The 19,894-nt window shown below is 44.6% G+C and overlaps 1 protein-coding gene across 2 annotated transcripts in view; it reads left to right on the forward strand.

The window, feature by feature from the left end:
- FRMD6 (FERM domain containing 6) overlaps positions 1-19,894 on the forward strand; it is a 47,255-nt gene that overhangs the window by 14,474 nt on the left and 12,887 nt on the right. The window contains exons 1-6 of one of the 2 annotated variants that reach the window (XM_044272361.1): positions 5,903-6,016; positions 9,986-10,231; positions 10,327-10,417; positions 14,407-14,486; positions 18,058-18,134; positions 18,920-19,106. In XM_044272361.1, coding sequence (XP_044128296.1) covers positions 10,133-10,231; positions 10,327-10,417; positions 14,407-14,486; positions 18,058-18,134; positions 18,920-19,106 — 534 coding nt within the window. In that variant the 5' untranslated portion in view covers positions 5,903-6,016; positions 9,986-10,132. Of the gene's footprint in view, positions 1-5,902; positions 6,017-9,985; positions 10,232-10,326; positions 10,418-14,406; positions 14,487-18,057; positions 18,135-18,919; positions 19,107-19,894 lie in introns of those variants that run through there. The other variant, XM_044272360.1, reaches the window with a different exon arrangement.

A 19,894-nucleotide genomic window follows, 5' to 3' on the forward strand; every position in this document is an offset into this window, starting at 1 on the left:
TAAAGTAATGTTTTTTGCACCCATTAGGCTTAAAACTCGCAGCATTAGGAGGAATTGTATTAGTGAGTTGGATTTCTGGGAGCCCTGGGTTGTTTTCTCTTGATCCATAGCCTCTTGGAGGTTCCCCTTTAAATGCACAGTATGTAAAATGTAATCTGCTGACAGCTGAAATTCATGGCAATTTGTGTAATGGTCTCGAGTCGACTCGGTTTCTATCGCCAGGCGATGTTCCAGCAGATGTAACAGCTATTCAAGTGCATCTTATGACAAACAAATGACGAAAATCTGTTCAATCAGTGAAAAATAAATAAAACTAGAATCAGCATCTCGTAAAAAGTGCATCCTCTGAAGATAATGGAAACGTATACGTAAAAGGCGACATCACGACTCCAGCTCCGGAGCCATCATCAAGTCACAGGGTCGCCCAGGCTTCATAGAAACGTATAGCCCCTGCTTTGTTTGCTCCTCCCCTTTCTCTATGTGGCTTATTCTGCTACAAAGTAACCAATCGGATCACTTCAACGTTTTTTAGAAGGCCAGAACTGCAATCTGATTGGTTGCTTTGGGCAAAGGCACCATTTTGTTTGCAGGCGTTCATTCGTGAGGTCCGGTATCCGTATTCAATTTTACAATTCTTCTGACTTGTATTCCCAATGAAATAGGAATTATGAAGCATAATGTGATGTACCGTTCCTCTGCTATTCCTCCAGGAAATTTGTGAATAAATATATAACTGGGTCTGTCAATGGGTTGACATCAAATTGTTTATTTAGTCCTGCATTTCCAGGAGGAATAACAGGGGCACAGTACATTGCAGAACCTGTAGGAAAGGTGCTCCGGAATTTGTATTGTACAGAGAATCCAGGCATGTACACATCAGGTGTCTGTTCTAGTCTATTGATCTGATTGGCCAGGAGGTACCATGTGATGGCGGGCCTGGTTCCTTCTTGCAGTAAAAGGGCAGGGACAACAAGCACACAGTGTCCCTCAGCCAATAGGATCGAGAGGCACATTCATTTACATATACCGCAGGCTTTATTACAACTACGTTCTACTCTGTTTACAGGAAAGCTGGGTGACAACCAATATGGCCGCCGATACAGCTCCCAAATGAGAAAATGTTGCCATCTGGTTGACCGTTACGAGAGCTGCCATATTGGTTGTCACTGGCACTGTAAACCATAGCCACCAATCACAGCTCAGCTTTCATTTCAGAAATTGCTTTGGAAAAATGTTAGCCACCTCGTGATTGGTTTCTATGGGCCAAGAGTCCAGTTTCTCCGGGGGGTTTTTTAAGGGGGAATTTTTTTCTTTAAGAAGGAACGTTTCATAGCAAATCTGTCACCTGGATTCTAGAGGTTTCCCAGTGCTGAGTGGTTCGTTAGTCTCCATCTATAATTATGAAGCGCGTCGTGTTGCTATGCTTTGCTGAGTAACAATATGGCTGCTGTTTTGCAGCCAACATAAAACATATGTTATAATGAATGAGGCTCGTTACCGAGCTGCCAGACCCGATGGAAACGTATGAAAACGTCGAGACGAGGAATTCTGTAATTCTGTTAGTTGTGTGGATGCACTCGCAGGATTGCAAAAACGAATTGGCTTTCAAGGGGAAAACGACGAAAATTACCTTGAAATGTTGTAATACAGATGATGGGCCCCAATCGGAAAATTGGAAAATGTTATATCTAGATAAACCCAGCCTACAAAGACTGGCCACCCCCAACCGACTCCAACAGCCCACGTAAGTAGCACTAGCCCGTCTCCATGCCTTATAAAACAGGCCTTATTAATCAGATTTCTTTTTAAAGGATACATTTACTTAGAGAAGTTCTTTAAAAGGGTCTATCATTCATTGTCATGGGTTATGGATTCCCAAAGCCAGTGCTCTCCTGCTGAACTAACTGAACTTGCAACCCTGTGAATCTAATTAATAACTCCATAGCTTTCACATTTTAAGGGAACCTAATGAAAATTGCAATGAAAAATTAGAAGGTTTTTATATATAAGTCCAGCCGACAAACTTACTGTTCGTACCCATGGCAATAGTACACATAAATAGTGCCAACAAAACATGTCTAATAAAACAGGCTTTATTAACCAGATTTTTTTAAATGGGGATCACTTGAAGCGACGCTCCGCACCACAAAAAAGCAGTGCATCCCCTTATTTATTTATTTTTTGTGGTGCAGAGGCACGGACAGAAAACCCGCAGAAGCTGTCTGTAGTGCTTCCCTGAGCTTCTGATCCGTGCCTCCGTTCTGCACTGCATCGTATCTTCTGGATTGAAGACCCATTCAAGTGAATGGATCTGTATCCTTGATGCGGTCTGCACACGGCCAGTGCCCGTATAGTGCGGACCCGCTGTTTGCTGGCCGCAGTACGGGCACGGACCTGCTGTGATCATGTGCATGAGGTCTAAATCTGATTAATAAGTCCATAAAGGGGCTTGTAAATGAAATCCACATTGGAAAATGTTTGTAGATTTAGCTTATGTATAAAATATAAACACCCATGCCAACAGCCCTAGTGCCAACCAGCATGTCTAAAAAAAAAAAACAGGCCTTATTAATCAGATTTTTTAAAAGGATACATTAAAATTTTTATAAATTCTTTAAAAGGGGTGCATTATTCATTGTCATTGGTTATGGATTCCCAAAGCCAGTGATCTCTAGCTGTGAATCTACAATACAACCCTGTAAATCTGATTAAAAACTCCATAGTTACCACATTTTAATGGGGTTCTAAATGAAATCAATGGAAAATTGTAACATTTTTATACGTAAGCCCAACCTACACTGACCACGCCTGCAGGCCAAACGCCCATGAGTAATATCAGCCAATATGTCGAGTAACAAAAAAGGCCGTAGTAATCAGATTTTTTTTTTTTTATGATACATTCAGTTGGAGTTTTTTTTTTTTTTTTTTTTAAAGGGGTTGCATCAGTCATTCCCATTCATGATGAATTCTCAGCTTTTTCAAATCAGCTACCCAAACATGCTGGGAGTTGTAGTTTTGCAACAGCTGTAGAACCACAGGTTCCAAATCGCTGCTTTAGACCAAAGGATAAGTCACGTGCTGCGCATTAGTCCTAACTGTGCCCCTTTCATGCTATGCACTACTCCTGACCTTTCTTAATAAGTCACTACAACCTGACTAGACTGGGATGCTGCGAGGCCATGGGTGACTCTTTAGGAATGTGAGGGACTGAGTCATATCATGTTACTTAATATGAGACGTTAACATAATTATCAGTCATGTTCTTCATCACATCCTCAGGTAGAGAGGCTCCTGACTCATTAAAGCATGGAGACATGTTGCGTGTGACATCAGCTCACCAGCGGATTAATGGGTAATTGATGGGCAATGTGACATGGGGCAGTAATAAGTGACTGCGGCGATCAGGGCGTCAGGAGTCATTAGTAACTTGTAAAGTATGTCGCCCTAATCTTATGATGGCCGCAGCAATTTGTTGCTCCAGTGCACGGTCTGTTGGGACTTGTTGCTTTTGATAACATCTACTACCTGCCCGAGAGCTCTCCTGCATGCTACGCATAATTCAGATGGCTTTTGTAGAATGCGGGGGTTGGGGGTTGTAGTGTTCTATGTGTAGAGTGTGTTAGGATTGTGTTATGGTCATGTTCAGAGGTCCTCCATGTGGGGGGTTGTAGTGTTCTATCTGTAGAGTATGTTAGAATTGTACTATGGTCATGTCTAGCCATTAGGCCATGTTCAGGGTTGTAGTCTTCCCTGTATAGAGGGTGTTAGAATTGTTCTAGGTCATGTCCAGTGGTCAGCCATGTTGAGGGTGGTAGTTTTCTATGTGCAGAATGTGTTAGGATTGTATTGCGGTCATGTCCAGTGGTCAGTCATGCTGGGGGTTGTAGTTTCCTATGTATAGAGGATAATAGAATGGTATTATGGTCACGTCCAGTGGTCAGCCATGTTTGGGGTTGTAGTCTTCCCTGTATAGAGGGTTTTAGAATTGTACTATGGTCATGTCAAGTGGTCAGCCATGCTGGGGGTTATAGTGTTCTACGTATATAGTGTGTTTGAATTGTATTATGGTCATGTCCAATAGACAGCCATGTTGGGGGTTGTAGTTTTCTATGTATAGGGGATAACAGAATTCTATGTCCAGTGGTCAGCCATGCTCGGGGTTATAGTGTTCTATGTATAGAGCATAATAGAATTATATTATGGTCATCTTGGGGGTTATAGTTTTCTATGTATAGAGCATAATAGAATTGTATTAAGGTCATAGCTAGTGATCGGGTCATGTTGGTAGATGTAGTGTCCTATATATAGTATATAAAGGAATTGCATGATATAATAGGATTGTATTACGGTCATGTTGGTAGCTGTAGAGTTCGGTTTGGGCAGGAGGTGCAGTGGATTTAATGCCCCAGTGATCAATCCAGACTAAGGTCTTTGTTAGCACTTTTTTTATTTTTTTTCCTGGGAAAATTCTGCTTGACGCATCACAAACAAGAGGAACTTTGGTGCTTACTCGCTAAATCTGACATGTCTTCAGACTGAAGGCAGCAGTGGAATGGAAAGAAAAACCTCTGAGATTTATCCATATATCCCACTAATAACTTCTGATTATTCACAGTTTGGTACAAAAATGTCAGTCTGACAGTCAGATGAAGGTAGAAGTCTCGCTCCACTTGCAGCTTGCTAAGATTTGTCTTCAGAGCGAGATTTATACTGCATTATTTAAAGCTGTCTGTGTATCAAGTGTGGTATCAGAAGGTGTTGATAGCAGCAAGGCGTTGTGGGAAAATGAGAACAGAAGAGCAATCTGGCCCTCAAGTAAAGTTTATCATAACCCAGAGCTCCAGGGGTGTGACATTGCGCCTTTAAAAGTTGTGACTCTTCAGAGGGGTCGTCTCAGGATAGACGTTGGTGGCATAGCGTTAGGATTCGCAAGCAATGCCCAACTGTAAGAGGTCCAACTTTTGTTGCTAGAGCAAAGTGGTTGTGGACCTAGGAAAGTGCCATGTCGCTTCATCCGCTGTTGGCTTTGCTTAGTCTTCTTAGGAGGGGCAGGATTAGTCCATAATAGCCAACACTAGACCATACGACCACCTAAAAACAAAACTGTCAACAAGAAACGTTCTGGGATCAGTGATGGTCACAGTTGGAGATCAGGCATTTAATGCAGTCCTATTGATGACGACCAATGTTTATCGGAGGCAACTCGTTAAAAGAGCAATTGCCATCACAATTCATATTAAATGATGCAGTAAATATTTCCAAATTTAATGATTAAGACCTTTAACCCATAGATGTTGGGCAATATCCATTTGTCTTGAACATTCTCCAGTCATTGGAAGATTTCAGGTTCTTATTATACTGGGGGGAGCTTCTCATTGTTGGCTCCTGATGAGTAATGGAAGTGGGGTAAGTAAAGTGACAACTTTTCTCACCGCATTTCTTTCTTAGAAAGGTAGTTGTCACTTCTTAAGGTCCCCATACACATTAGACTACTGTTGGGTCAACACCACCAAAAACCGTCCAACAGTCTTATGTGTATGAGGATGTCCTGACTGTCTCCCAACCTCATCTTTCCCCAAATTAAGAGCCTGAGTGGCTATAGAAAAATGTTTGGATCTGGCTGGAATAGTTGAGCTTTCACTGTTACTGGGAAGGTTTGCATTTTCTTCTTGGCTGAGGGCAATGAACATGAAGAACATTATGTAATCTGGGATGGGTCACCTCCCTAGCCTTTCATTCTGGCACCAATGCCGGGGACTGGAGCCATGTACTCACTGGAGATTGGGTGTAACCAACAGATGTTCCACTTGGGTGGGAAACCAAAGAGTTGAGGATTACGAGGGCTGAAAACTCACAAAATTAGCCACAAGAACTATGACTAACTAGCCTGGCAAAGAACAGTTAAACGTGGCTACATCAAGACAGTGCATGAGGTGTCATCTATTCCTCCATACCAGTCCTTGATGTCCATTAGGAGGGAAAGTTATAAGGAACAGTCAAGGAACTTCTCTTTGTGGTAAGTTTTCACTTCTGGGGCTAGATGTTTTTTTTGTAAATGGTGGAGAATGTGGGCCATTTACAATATAAGGGTGAAGATGAGGTGTTTTATAAATTATGATGATGCATGGGCGGTGGTCCAAGGAAAAGCATGAAGGATGTGAAGGTGGAAAATGAGGATGTTTTACAGTAATGAAGCTTTACAGCTTGTAAATGATGGATAATGCAGTCTTACAAAATAGCAACAGGAATAGGAATAGACACTGGGGCAGTTCTTTCTAGAGGGTGGAATATTTGTATGTGGACAGAAGATGAAGGGGGTTATCAGTATGGAGTTGAAGGGAGGAGGTTTTACAGTGTACGAAGTACACAAAGACGTCCTTACAGCATGAGTACATGGAATGAGAAGGACATACACTATGTAGATGAGAGATACGGCAGTTTTACAATACTGGACCAGAAAATGGGACAATTCTGAGGTAAGGGTGGAGGATGAGCAGATTTTGGGTATCAACATGAAGCTGATGAGGTGACTTTACTATATTTGAGCAGAAGATAAAGGTTTTACCCAGTGAGGACAGAGAAAGGGGATGGGAGGCTTTCCATTACAAGGGTAGTGGTTTAGAAGTTTTACCCTAGAAAGGTAGACAATGAGAAGGTTTAAATTATGAGGAGAGAACATAGGACAGTTCAGTCAAGAAGGAGGTTTTTACGAGGACAGAGGATGTGGAGATCTCACAATGGAAGGTTAGAGGATGAAGGTAGAGGTTGAAATCTCGTGTTATGAGGAAGTCTCACAGTACCAGAGCAATGAATGAGGACGTCTCACAGTTTAAGGGTAGAGGATGAGTAGGTCTCATAATATGAGGGTAGGGGATGAGGAGGTCTCATAATATAAGGATAGAAGATAAGGGGGATCTCACAGTATGAGGGTAAAGGATGAGGAGGTCTCACAGTATGAAAGTAGATGATGATGATGAGGTCTCATAATATGAGGGCAGAGAAACTTGAGGTCTCACAGTAGAGAATAAGAGGGGTTCATAGTATATGGGTATAAGATGTGGAAGTCTCACAATATGAGGACTGAGGATTACCACATTTACCTTAGGATAGTGAGAATAATTACCTCAGAACACAATCTTTCATTTGGTAACAGTTTGGTGTGAAATGCCATCCTGATGATCCTCGTGTGACCTCCAATAACCTATGCTACTATATATCAACCTGTCTAAACCCAACCTAACATGGTACTTCTAGCTCTTGGTCACTAGTAGTAGTCGTTATACAGTACACGACCTATTGTCTGAGTCATGTCCCTTTACACCTTTCTTCTTCCCACAATCACTGCTGTCAATCATGTTGAGCTGTAATTATACCCTCACAATAGAATAGTTGGGAGGTGGCGTCTGCTGAAAACAATAAAGGGTGAGAAATGATGTCCTTGGGTGGATCTAGGATTCCAATTCAGAGACTCCATACAATACATAGAGTGCTATCCCCTGCAGTGGTGTAGCTATAGGTGATGCAGGTTGTAGTTGCATTTAGACCCTTGGTACCTGAGGGGCTCCTCTGCCGTATTATTTTTATTAAATGGTATGTGATGACTGAGAAGGACCCTGGTATAGATCTTTCTTTGGAGCCCAGATGATTCAAGCTACACCTCTGATAACTGTCACGGACGGTGTACAGGAAACAAGACAATGCAACATGCATATATGACTCACTGGATCCAAAGCTAAGGAACCAAGGGGAGACCCCTGCACAAGACCTGGCACTTTCCCTGGCTGCTCAGCCTATGCAAAAATCCCAAAGGTGGATGGTTGCATATCCACAAACCTCGGCTATATAACCCCTGAACACCCTACAATAGTGAGGGGACACGACCACCGGCTCCCTACACCAGACACGGAGGGAGTCAGGGTCACCTGGGATCCAGCAAACAGAAAATAACAGATAAATGTACAGCACTTAACCTTGTAGCAGACTGGGAAACAGGATCAGCATGCACACACACTCCAGGAAGTAGTATAAGCCGCCCAGTAAAGCATTATGGGGAGGAATTTAAAGGGAAGCAATCAGTCCAACTACATGACAGCTGAGAGAGGCTAACGAGATGAGGAACTGAACATCACAACAAAGAAAACTCAAGGAGAAGGTTCTGAAAGGCTTCTGTCAGAGCTTCTCAGCTGTCTGGTTGTGACAATAACACACCCCAAGTGATAGATGGCCTCCTAACAATTAGTCAAATCTTTGCTTCCACTCCATCTAAATATTGATTTGAATGATGTAGGGATGGGTTAGGACTATTTTAGGGATGGACTTTGCATGTGTGATACTGGGTGGTACCTGTTTAGGAGCACATTAGATTTACAAAGAGATAAATAAGTCTTATCTCCTGCCAGAGCAACAGGATCAGGCATTGACATTCAACTTGGCTGATATTTCTTTCCTCCAACATCATCTGTTGTGGGGCCTCCAACGCATAATTAATAGTTGGTTGGCCTGGTTTGGCCATGATTATATAATTTAGGGCCAATCTCCTAGAAAGTCAATTAAGTTACCAGTACATTTGGTGGCTTAAAGAGTATGGGGAGGACATGAAAATGCATGTAGATGCCGCTGGTTGGATTTGAGTCCATGTCCTCAGAGCTGCAACGATGTTAACCACTGACCCAACCGGCTTCCCCAAACCCTAACCTTACCTCAAAGCATCGCCAGAAGTATTTACATTAATGAAATTAAATCCTACAAGTTGGACCTGATGCGAGCACTTTATTATTGGACATGACTGGCGACCTGAGCGCCGTCTTCCTTTGAAGTTAGGATCATGAATATTCCAAGTTTGTTTTATGGAGCATTGGGATTCCGTCCATACTCATGTGCGGAAAAGATGTCCTGCTATGTTAAAGGACAAAATATCGCTTTGAAGAAGTTAATAAAATAAAGATTTGGAGAAGGCCGGGGGTCACCAAGAAGTCATCCGCTCGCGGTAATGCAGCGGCGGCTTTATGTGTATGAAATGAAAGAAAAACAAAGAGAGATAATAAGATGAAGGACGTTCTTCCTGTAGAATAACCGGAGCAAAATCCAAGGATTTACATACTATAGCAGGGCTGGCCAACCTGAGGCTCTCCAGCTGTTGCAAAACTACAACTCCCAGCATGCCTAGACTGATTACAGCTACCTGTCTACAGCAGGGCATGGTGGGAATTGTAGTTTTACAACAGCTGGAGAGCCACAGGTTGGCCAGCCTTGTACTATAGGGACAGACACACTATGGAGGGAGCCCAGCTCAGGTTGGATCTATCTCCACTATGAGTAGTGGAAACTAGTGCATGGCTTCAGCTCTCACTGGGAATGGAACTGGTCTAGTCACACCACTCTTCAATATGGCAGCAAATAAATACAAGTGTTTGCATTTCTCCTGCAGTGGCCACTACAGGAGGAATGTGGTATTACACGATGGTACCCATAGCCATGTAGTTTATGGTCCTTCTGAGTCCTCCAAAACAGAAGGAGCGTATTGCAATGTCCAGTAGGGTTCATAGACAGGGAACAATCCCTTTTTAAAGCGCATATATGCCTGGAAAAAATAAAACTAAACACAACACAAGTATAGTCTTTGTGTGGTCTTTGTATATCTGTTTCTGGAAAAGCTGGATGATTGATATTACCGTTGTTACGGCTCCCACATGGGGTCACCCAATGTTCTCCAATTCCTTAATGGTAGATCTTCCTAGATGTGCAGTAAAGCGTCCGCTGATCCATTTCTGTGGCATAACTGGGCAGATTTCCCATTCAGAGGTCTGGTGAAGCTGGGTGGGGGATGCCATGGTGGCCATATTGGTTCTTTTTTTTTAGAATAGATATAGGTGAAATTTTATTTATTTTTTTTGTTAGTTTTTTTTTACAAAATTTTGGGTAGCACTCATTGAATGCTGTGTACACGTATGTAATTAACCCTTGGCATCCCTCCTTCTCTTTGCAGCGATGATTCCCTGAGTTAAGAAGAGCTTGTCGACTACGATGATGATGACGGACTCTGGGAGGTTGGTCAGTGCTGGACATTTGATGGGTCACAGGGGGCTTGGTGCTGCGCAGTGACCCCCGTAACACAAAAAAAGGGCGAAACAAAATGAGCAAGCTGGGCTTCCAGAACAACAGAGTCATGCAGGACCGGCGGAGCGTGTGCGTCTTCTTACCCAATGATGATACTCTGAACATCATCGTTAATGTGAGTACCCCCTGCTGTGGCTATGGCGAGGGGGGAATGGTGCATTATGGGTACCTCAGTGGCGTCCACTGTAAATACTATGTTGTGTGTTCCAGGTTAAAGCACTTTGTCAGGAGTTACTGGATCAGGTCTGCGATCTCATCCGGTTGAAAGATTGTCATCTCTTTGGGCTCAGTGTTATCCAAAGTAAGTAAAAATTCACTGGTCGGGTCCAAATGGCCGTTTCATGTAAAATTCCTTTGATCCGGCACAATAGCCATTGTTCTGGATTATTGGAAGCTCATAGAAAAGTATAGAAAGTCCCCAATTCCCTAACCAGTCCTAGTACATAGGGTGTGCAAAATTCTGATAACCGTTATCTCATATATATGGATTATTTTGGGCAGAGACCCACGTGTTCCTCCAGTCTGAACATGTCTAGTATCTCCGTTATCACTGTGCAGAATCTCTCACCAGCTCTCCAGCCATGTCAGAGAGACGGCATCTCCCCTCTCGGGTGCATGGTGCAACCTGCAGCTAATAGAGACGAGGGGGGTAATGATGTAGATGCCAGAGGTCACTGCGGGGCGCATCTATGGGGTCATAGGGAACACAATATTACATAGCTATTGCAAATACATTCACTGCAGCCAGCCCTTAGAGATCAATGGCGTCCGTGTGCAGATTGGACAGAAGCCGAACCGCCCCAACATGGTGGAGAAAATGGACAACTAATACAGCAAAATATCTAAAAAGGGGAACATTTCCCTTAAAGAGATGGGAAATAAACTAGAAGCTGGGATGCCCAATCTGCGGCCCTCCAGCTGTTGCAAATATATAGCATTACTGGAGAACCTGCTCATCACTCTAGTTCAAGGATGCTTAATCTGCGTCCCTCCAGCTGTTGCAAAACTATAACTCCCAGCATGCCCTGATAGCTGCAGGTTGTCCAGCATGCTGGGAGTTATAGTTTTGCAACAGCTGGAGGGACGCAGATTAAGCATCCTTGAACTAGAGTGATGAGCAGGTTCTCCAGTAATGCTACACAGAGGCGATAGAGCCATCTATATGCCCGTCTGGCCTAAGAGGGGCATGGTGGGTGATCAAACAGGTTGCACCACCAGGCACTACTGACTCCCACATGCAGCTGTATTTTTCTAGTACTTATCGGACGGTATTATTCAGGCAATCAAGAATGGAGGCATTCATAGAAGGGGATATGCAGGGCACCAACCAGCCTACAGCTGACCATAAATGTCAGCTAAATGGATCGGTATTCCTATCAACTTCTCTATACACGTGCATGCTCTGTTTGGCCAAGTATGCATGTGTTTTTAACCGGGAAATGAGAATAAGCTGCTGCCAAACACCCCTCTATCTACTACTGAAGTGAATGGGAGCAGCACTTCAGTACCCGGAACATCCACCACCCAATGGACGGAGCTGTGTAGCCAAAACTACAAAAAGAAAAACAAACAAACCAAAAACTGCTGATCAGCGAGATGTCAGATATTGGTGGAAATCCTGGACAACCCATTAATGGGCTCAATTCTGGGAGTGTACTGGTTTTATTGAGGAGATCCAACTGATGTATGGGCAGCATGGGGGCTCAGTGGTTAGCACTGGTGCCTTGCAGCGCTGGGGTCCTAGGTTCGAATCCGACCAAGGACAACATCTGCATGGAGTTTGTATGTTCTCCCAGTGTTTGCGTGGGTTTCCTCCGGGTTCTCTGGTTTCCTCCCGCACTTCAAAGACAGATTGTCTCAGATTGTGAGCCCCATTGGGGACAGTTGGATGATAATGTCTGTAAAGTGCAGTGGAATATAGTAAAGCTATATAAGTGCATAAAATAAAATAAAAATCTATGGGAAAAATATGCACATTAGCTCTTCCCTAAAAACTGTGTCTCTAGTGCCACCTATAGGTAACGAACTGTAAGTCAATGTCTGACCCATTGAAGAGTCTTGAAACATGGAAAAAGGATATAAACCAGACCAGAGACCCCCTCTGTACACAGTTATTTTAGGGTTCTCGCCCCTCGTCAGTACAGAGCAGGGTGCTGGTATGAACAGGGCACCGCTTAGGCGGATGACCATTTTTACGCAGCGGCAGAACTCGCCCCATCCGAATGAATCTATGGCCTATCTAATAGTTCACGGTTGGACGGCGCTTTGCGCTTTCACTTTTCTTCAGTTTTGCCTCTGAATGGCGGATTGTTGATTTAAAGTAACAGGGTAACACGTGGAGATGAGTGTGATGAATGGAGACAGCTGAGGCGGGCCCCGATAGATGCCTCTGCTCCTCCAGGACTTGCATTCCTCAGACTTCACATTCCTGAACAAGAGCGAACATCAAGAGCTCTCATTTCTTCAAAAACTTAAAGGAACAGGGCGACTAAATAAACAGGGCCGCCTTAAAGACACACAAGGGGGTTGAGTGAGATGAAAGGGCTAGGCTCTACTCTTTGTAACGTTGAGTACATTTGCAAATGTTTAATGCTATACGTATGGATCAAAGCTTCTCGAGGGTCTCAGTAGTGATCGGGGGGGGGGACAGGAATTTTTCTGTCAGTCATCTCATTGAAGAACTACAAGTACCAGTATTGACTGATAACAGGGAACAATAGATGACGTTAACTTTCATACCTTGGTTCAGACCCCAGAAAAGAATACTAAATGAATTCAGACAATTAGGGCTCATGCACACAACCGTTGTTGTTTTGCGGTCTGTTTTTCACAGATCCGTTGTTCCGTATCGTTATTGCACAAAACATATCCATATGTTTCCGTATTTGATCAGTTTTTTGCGGATTGGAAACAGTAACTTATTAATCACCAAACACATGAGCAATATGGGCTTGGCATAGCATTTCAACAGTATAGATCCGCGAAATACGGATGGCATACGGATGTGTTCCGCGTGTGTTCCACATTTTTTGCAGACCCATTGACTTGAATGGGGCCTCAGACTGTGATTTGCAGACAATAATAGGACATGTACTACTTCTTTGCTGAACAGAAATGGAATGCACACGGAGTACCTTCTGTTGTTTTTGCGGACCCATTGAAGTGAATGGTTCCGCATACGGTCCGCAAAAAAAACGGAACGGAAGCGGAAAGAAAATACGTTCGTGTGCATGAGCCCTTGAGACCTCTAAATTAAAGGGGTATTTGGGTTGTTACAAGTTATCGCGTATTGGGGGGGGGGGGGGATAAGGGATAACTATTAGATCTGTGGAGGTCCTACCGCTGGAACCCACACTGATCATGTGAACGAAGGCCCTGCAGCCCTTCTGAAATAAACGGAGCAACCATTCAGGCATGTGTGCGGCCGCTCCATTCATTTCCATGGGAATTCTGGAGGGAGGTGAGCCCTGTACTCGGCTATCCCCGGAACTTCCATAGAACTAAATGGAGAAGCCACGCGCATTCCTGAACCGTTGCTCCGTTAATATCAGAAGGGCTCTGGGGGGGGGGGTACAGGGCCCCCGTTCTCATGATCGGTTGGAGTCCCTGAGGTAGGACCCCCCCACCAATCTAATAGTTATACCCTATCCTGTGGATAAAAACCTCTTTAATTCAGACCCCAGTTCACATTCCTAAATTAATGAGGCCCAAGGCTAGACCCGCATATGACTGCTGCCAGTCATATCTCATTGAATGGGCTGAAACTAAATATGGGCTCAGTACTGACCAGTGCGTGAAATCGGCATGAAAGGAATGTTAATGGAGAACCGTAAATTGTATTGTACTGAAGAAAAGATGGCTTTTGTCTGTCTGATACACCAGTCACATCGTATACTTTTTATATGGGTCTCAACACATGAAAAGAGCTTGGGTTTGAAGTATCTTTTTATCTGCATTGAAATTATCTGCATTAAAACAAGTGCTGGATTATTAGAATGGATGGACCAATAATTTCAATGACTTTCAACAATTTATTTATTTAGGGATTATCAAATGACACAAAATAATTTCTCTATTTTATTTCTTTTAATGTTGCATATTATCTGTTGAATTTATTAGCAAATATTTAGTAACCGCTGATTATTACAATTTTTGTTACTCTTATCAATTTTAACATTTTAACTATTCCACATATAGTTTATGTATTTATTTAGTTTTGATTGTTTCTTTGTATATATGCATTAGACTTATTTATAATTATATTTTTTTCCTTCTTGCGTTTGCTCTCAGATAATGAACATGTATACATGGAACTCAACCAGAAGCTTTATAAATACTGTCCCAAGGAGTGGAAGAAGGAGGCCAGCAAAGTAAGTCAGGTGACCGCGTGTTTGCTCGACGCTTTCCTTGGCCGGGAATCCTGAGGAATGTTGCTGTTGGCACAATCCTGATGAGACATATTTCATTCTTATGTCCGATCACTTTCTGTATACTGTATATAAGCCGTCTGGTGGGGAATCTGATTCTTAGTGCATCAGGACATAGCCGGGGCCAAATTCTGATTCTGCATCTTATAATTTACATAAGAAGACACCAGGATTATAAATTGCACATGGTAGGAGGTACGTAGATAGAGGTCATCCGCAGGGCCGTCTTTAATATTGATTGGACCCTGGGCAAGATCTTTCTTGGGCCCCCTGGATCCCGCCTTCCCACACCCCAGCATGCAATCACGCCTCCACCACAACACACCTGGTAGAGTAGTAAACTGTAATAATGCTGAGCGGCCACTAGAGGTGTTCCTTGGCAGTAATGTAAATGCTGCCTTTCTGCTTGCAGAGACTATAGACACCAGAACTACGACGTTCAGCTGTTGTGGTTCTGGTGACTATAGTGTCCCTTAATATAGAGAGAAAAAAAAGAATCAGCACAAAAGTATCAAATAAAATGTCTTATCATTATTCTAAAAATTAAAAAAGCACAACTTCTGACACAAATATATAGTATTTTGCAGATTACTTTATTTTATTTTTTACAATGTGCAGATAGTACTGTACTACTAGCCCCTCCATACAGGGTAATACAGCCCCCATTCCTCTTACATCCAGTGACGTCTCTTTGATGTAGATGTTCTCTTTCCTCATCTTCTCCTTTCAGTCCAGACACCATTTTTCAGCCATTTCTCATCTCTGCAGTTTGACAAACAAAATCTTAGTTTACTACTTTTCCATCATCCTTCCATCTTCTGGACAAATCATCCTACCACCCCCAATACTCTGCCCGCTGTGCTCCCCAATACTATTCTGCAGAAACGGATAAACCCCCTGGTAATAGTAGTACCATGCAAATAGTGTCCTTCAATAATTATTGGCACACAGTGCCCTAAAATAACTGCGCCCAGGAAATGGTGCCCCTGACACTAATAGTGTAAACATAACGTCCCCCCAAAGATAATTGTGGTAAGCTGATACTGTGCCAGGGTGCCCCCACAGTGATAGTGCTCCCAAAAGTCCCACCAATAGGAATAATTCTCTGCTAGAGCACACATGGTAGTAATAGTGCTCCTACAGTGCCCCCAACATGTCCCCCCCGAGAAGTAATAATGCTCCCATAGTGCCCATACTAGTAATCATGTTCCCCATAGACCCCCAGTAGTAATAAAGCCCATCATAATGCCCCCAGTAGTAATAATTCTCCTTTGGATGTGCCAGTGCAAGAACTACCCCCTGTTAATGCCCCCAGTTGAGCTAATGTCCCCATAGTGCCCCCATAATGTGCCAGTATAAAATACCCCTATATAGTTCCCCCCCTTCTTCCTAGTGCCCCCCCATAATGTACCAGTATAAAATGCCCCTATATAGTGCCCCCCATAGATGAGCCCACTGGCCCACCAGGGCAACTAGGCCCGGGGCAGCTACCCCTTTTGCCCTGCGTTAAAGACGGCCCGGGTCATCACAACCTTTTTAAATCCTGTATCCTAGAACCGGACACAACATTACTGCAGCAAGCAATGCAGGCACCAGGGGCAGCAAGCAATAGAGGTTACTGTGCAGCTCCAGCTAAAACAAGAGGTTATCTTATCCGGTTGACCTATAACATCAGGCTCCCAGGGCATATTAGAGACAACTATGCATGGCAGGCCGGACATTTATTTAAAGTAAGGTGTTAAAATCCAGATATTCCAACTAAAACTGATTCAGAAATGAACAGTGAATAGAAAAATACAATAGATATATATTTTTCTCATTGTAGCCAGCCCCAAGAAGCTTCTATTTTAATTCTACTAGTTCTTTGCGTCACACACAAGAGAGATTGCACCAACGCTCCCTCTAGTGGTAGGAGGACCAACCTACTCTTAATTGTTATTTACCTGTTATTATTTATTAACCAATTACCAGACACGACTGATGGGCCCCCGGCTTCTGAATATCGCCATGAAATTTTTATGATTAAACCCTCTGCTTGATAACATGACAGGGTCCACTTTAAATATCGCAGCTATGCTCTTTATCCCACGAAGCTGGATATAATTGCTCTGTGAGAAAGCTGTGTGATCGACATGCCACATACATCTGAAACACTTGTATGTTATTAATCCCGAGACTGTATAACGCTCAGGACTGGGGGGCATCGTGTTTCATATCATCCCACCGCCTGTGAGAGCGGAGAACGAGCTCCACGCCAACTGTCACCGCCTGTGGGAATGAATCACGATTACGAGATCAGCTGTCGGCTTGTCAGCATGCGGACATTGCCGTCTAGTTACACAATTGTGAGAGACGAGCCCCGTCACCCGGCCCAGGCTTGCAGCATGTAGTATCCTGCATTATAGTGGTGCCCCCAGTGCGGAGGTGGGGTTCACATGACGGCCACAGCGCTCGATAATAATGTGACGGCCACAGCGCTCGATAATAATGTGACGGCCACAGCGCTCGATAATAATGTGACGGCCACAGCGCTCGATAATAATGTGACGGCCACAGCGCTCGATAATAATGTGACGGCCACAGTGCCCCCCATGGCAGTGACGGCCACAGTGCCCCCCCATGGCAGTGACGGCCACAGTGCCCCCCCATGGCAGTGACGGCCACAGTGCCCCCCCATGGCAGTGACGGCCACAGTGCCCCCCCATGGCAGTGACGGCCACAGTGCCCCCCATGGCAGTGACGGCCACAGTGCCCCCCATGGCACAGTGCCCATTCGCAATACTTGCCACCGCCCCCCATAACCTTGACAGTGACAGTCAGTCTGCAATCAGGGGCGTAACTAGAAGTGTCTGGGCCCCACTGTTAATTTTTGTATGGGCCCCCCCAATTTTTGATATACAATTTTTACCCCCACCTGTCCTTTTTATTTTTGATTAAAAATATTTTTTATTTATATGCAAATTACCTTCCTAACGTGCCCAAAGGGCTGTCCCTCCGGCTGTTTGTGCCCAGCTGTGTCCATTATCGCCAAGCCCAGCGCCGTCCCGCTATTAATCATTCACTGTTGTCCTCGTCTTTTTTTTCTAAGTGTGCCGTAGTCTCGCGCATGCGCCGATGTTACTCACGTGCAGGCCTGCGCGGTGTCCTGGCAGCAGCCTCAAGTAATGTAATCGCGCATGCGCCAGAAAGCGGAGAAAGCTGGCGCATGTGTGATTACACTACTTGAGGCTGCTGCCAGGACACTGCATGGGCCCAGACATGAGTAACATCAGCGCAGGCGCCGGGCCCCCGAAGCAGCCGCTTCCCCAGTAGTTACGCCACTGTCTGCAATAATGGTTACAGCCACAGTGCCCAATAATGATAGTACCCCATGTCAGTGACGGCCACCATGGTGCCCCTATAGCAAATCCTGTATGTATGTCACACAGACGCCATCATACATGACTCGTATCATAGAGCAGGTGTCCAGATCACAGCCCCGTATACAGCACTGATGAGGATTACTTTCTTACAGGGTATCGACCAGTTTGGGCCGCCTATGATCATTCATTTCCGAGTGCAATACTACGTGGAAAATGGCAGATTAATAAGGTAAAAAGCAAGAAAATGGATCTTGAGTGTCAGTAAGACCGCAGCGCACACCATAGATTCCCGCACAGAACGCTGAGATTGTCTTAAAGGGCCAGCCCACTATAGACCATTGCTGTCCCCTGTGATAAGCTGGTCACGGAGTGTTCCTGGCTGCTGGGACCTCCAGCTATCGGCTCTAATCTGTGTGGGATCCCAGCAGCAAATGTTTAACTTTACTGCAGCGCCACCACAGGGGAAATGAAGTATTGCACAGCTCTGGTCTTCCAGAAAGAGATACGCTGGGTAATAGATGAGTCGGTCTCCAAACTAAACGTGCCACCAGTATAATTTTCAAGTGGTTTGGGGGGAGGGAGGTGACAACTTCTGTGAGAACGTTTCTGTCACTGATTAAAGCCATATAGTGGCCTGACAAACAAAGCTCCACTATTGTTACTAGACGCTGCCAGCAACTACCATACTGCCCCCTGCGGGTAGAGAACATGATTGCATACATGCAGATGTGTCTTGGTTGGGGCAAGCATCTGGATTCCATCAAATAAAAGAAAAAAAAGTAACAATTACAATTGCAAAGGAAATAAATAAAAAGAGAGAAATGTATTGTATCAAAGACACCACAAATGTATCCCTCTTCCCCCAGCCACATTCCGAGAGTTCGGGAAGCTAAGATAGGAGGAGCTGTTTGTATGAACCTCACTGTGGGCTGTGACATGGAGGGAGCACTGTGATCGAGGGGGTTGATAGGGTGGTTTAAATACTAAATGTGGTCATTATGTCGCCCCCCCTAGTGATAGAACAGCGCGGTATTACTACTACTGGCACCTAAGGAAACAAGTCCTGCTCTCCCAGAGCATGACGCGGGAGGAAGCTTACTTTCTGCTGGCCGCCTTCGCCCTACAAGCCGACCTGGGGAACTTCAAAAGGAACAAGCACTATGGAAAGTACTTTGAACCGGAAGCCTATTTCCCCCCCTGGGTAAGTCTTGGTGTTTCCAGATTTCTGTAGACCATTTCTTGTGATGAAGGATGTAGCTCCACAGAGGTGCTCTCCTGTGCCCGGACTCTTAAGCTGCAGACCATCGAATGTGTATGGGGGCCTCCCACCTCTCCTTGACGAGGATCAGGCTGTTGGCTTTCAACATGCCCGATCCTATTCTTCTCAGGGAAATAAGCCCCTACCAGAGGAGTCTGCCCGATTCTTTCCGTCTCAGGGAGATAAGCCCCTACCAGAGGAGTCTGCCCGATTCTTTCCGTCTCAGGGAGATAAGCCACCACCGGATGAGTCTGCCCGATTCTTTCCGTCTCAGGGAGATAAGCCCCTACCAGAGGAGTCTGCCCGATTCTTTCCGTCTCAGGGAGATAAGCCACCACCGGATGAGTCTGACAGTGGCTTTCTACCCTCTCCTTGTACAGAACACATGCATGCTCAGTCGAGCATGCATATATAATGGGGAGCAGGGGGGGGGGGGGGAGAATAAGTGTTCAGCCAACGGGTATCTCATGCGTATGACCAGCCTCAGACTCCGGTGACCCTTCCTATTTCCTTCCCTACTGAATCCCTATTTGGGGAAAAGATGGCAAATGCCCCATACCACATGCAGTGGGTGCCTCAGTGTATCATACGGCGGGTACATAACTTTCTGCTAGTAATAAGTTGGTCAGAGTGTGTTGTGCTGCTGAAAGCGCCAGCAATCAGTCCTAACCTGTGAGAGAACTGTCTAGGAGAAAGTCTTCCATTTGCCTGCAGTGCCCCCAAAGGGGAAA

Source organism: Bufo gargarizans, chromosome 11 (assembly GCF_014858855.1).
Source record: "Bufo gargarizans isolate SCDJY-AF-19 chromosome 11, ASM1485885v1, whole genome shotgun sequence".
NCBI classification, from domain to species: Eukaryota; Metazoa; Chordata; class Amphibia; order Anura; family Bufonidae; genus Bufo; species Bufo gargarizans.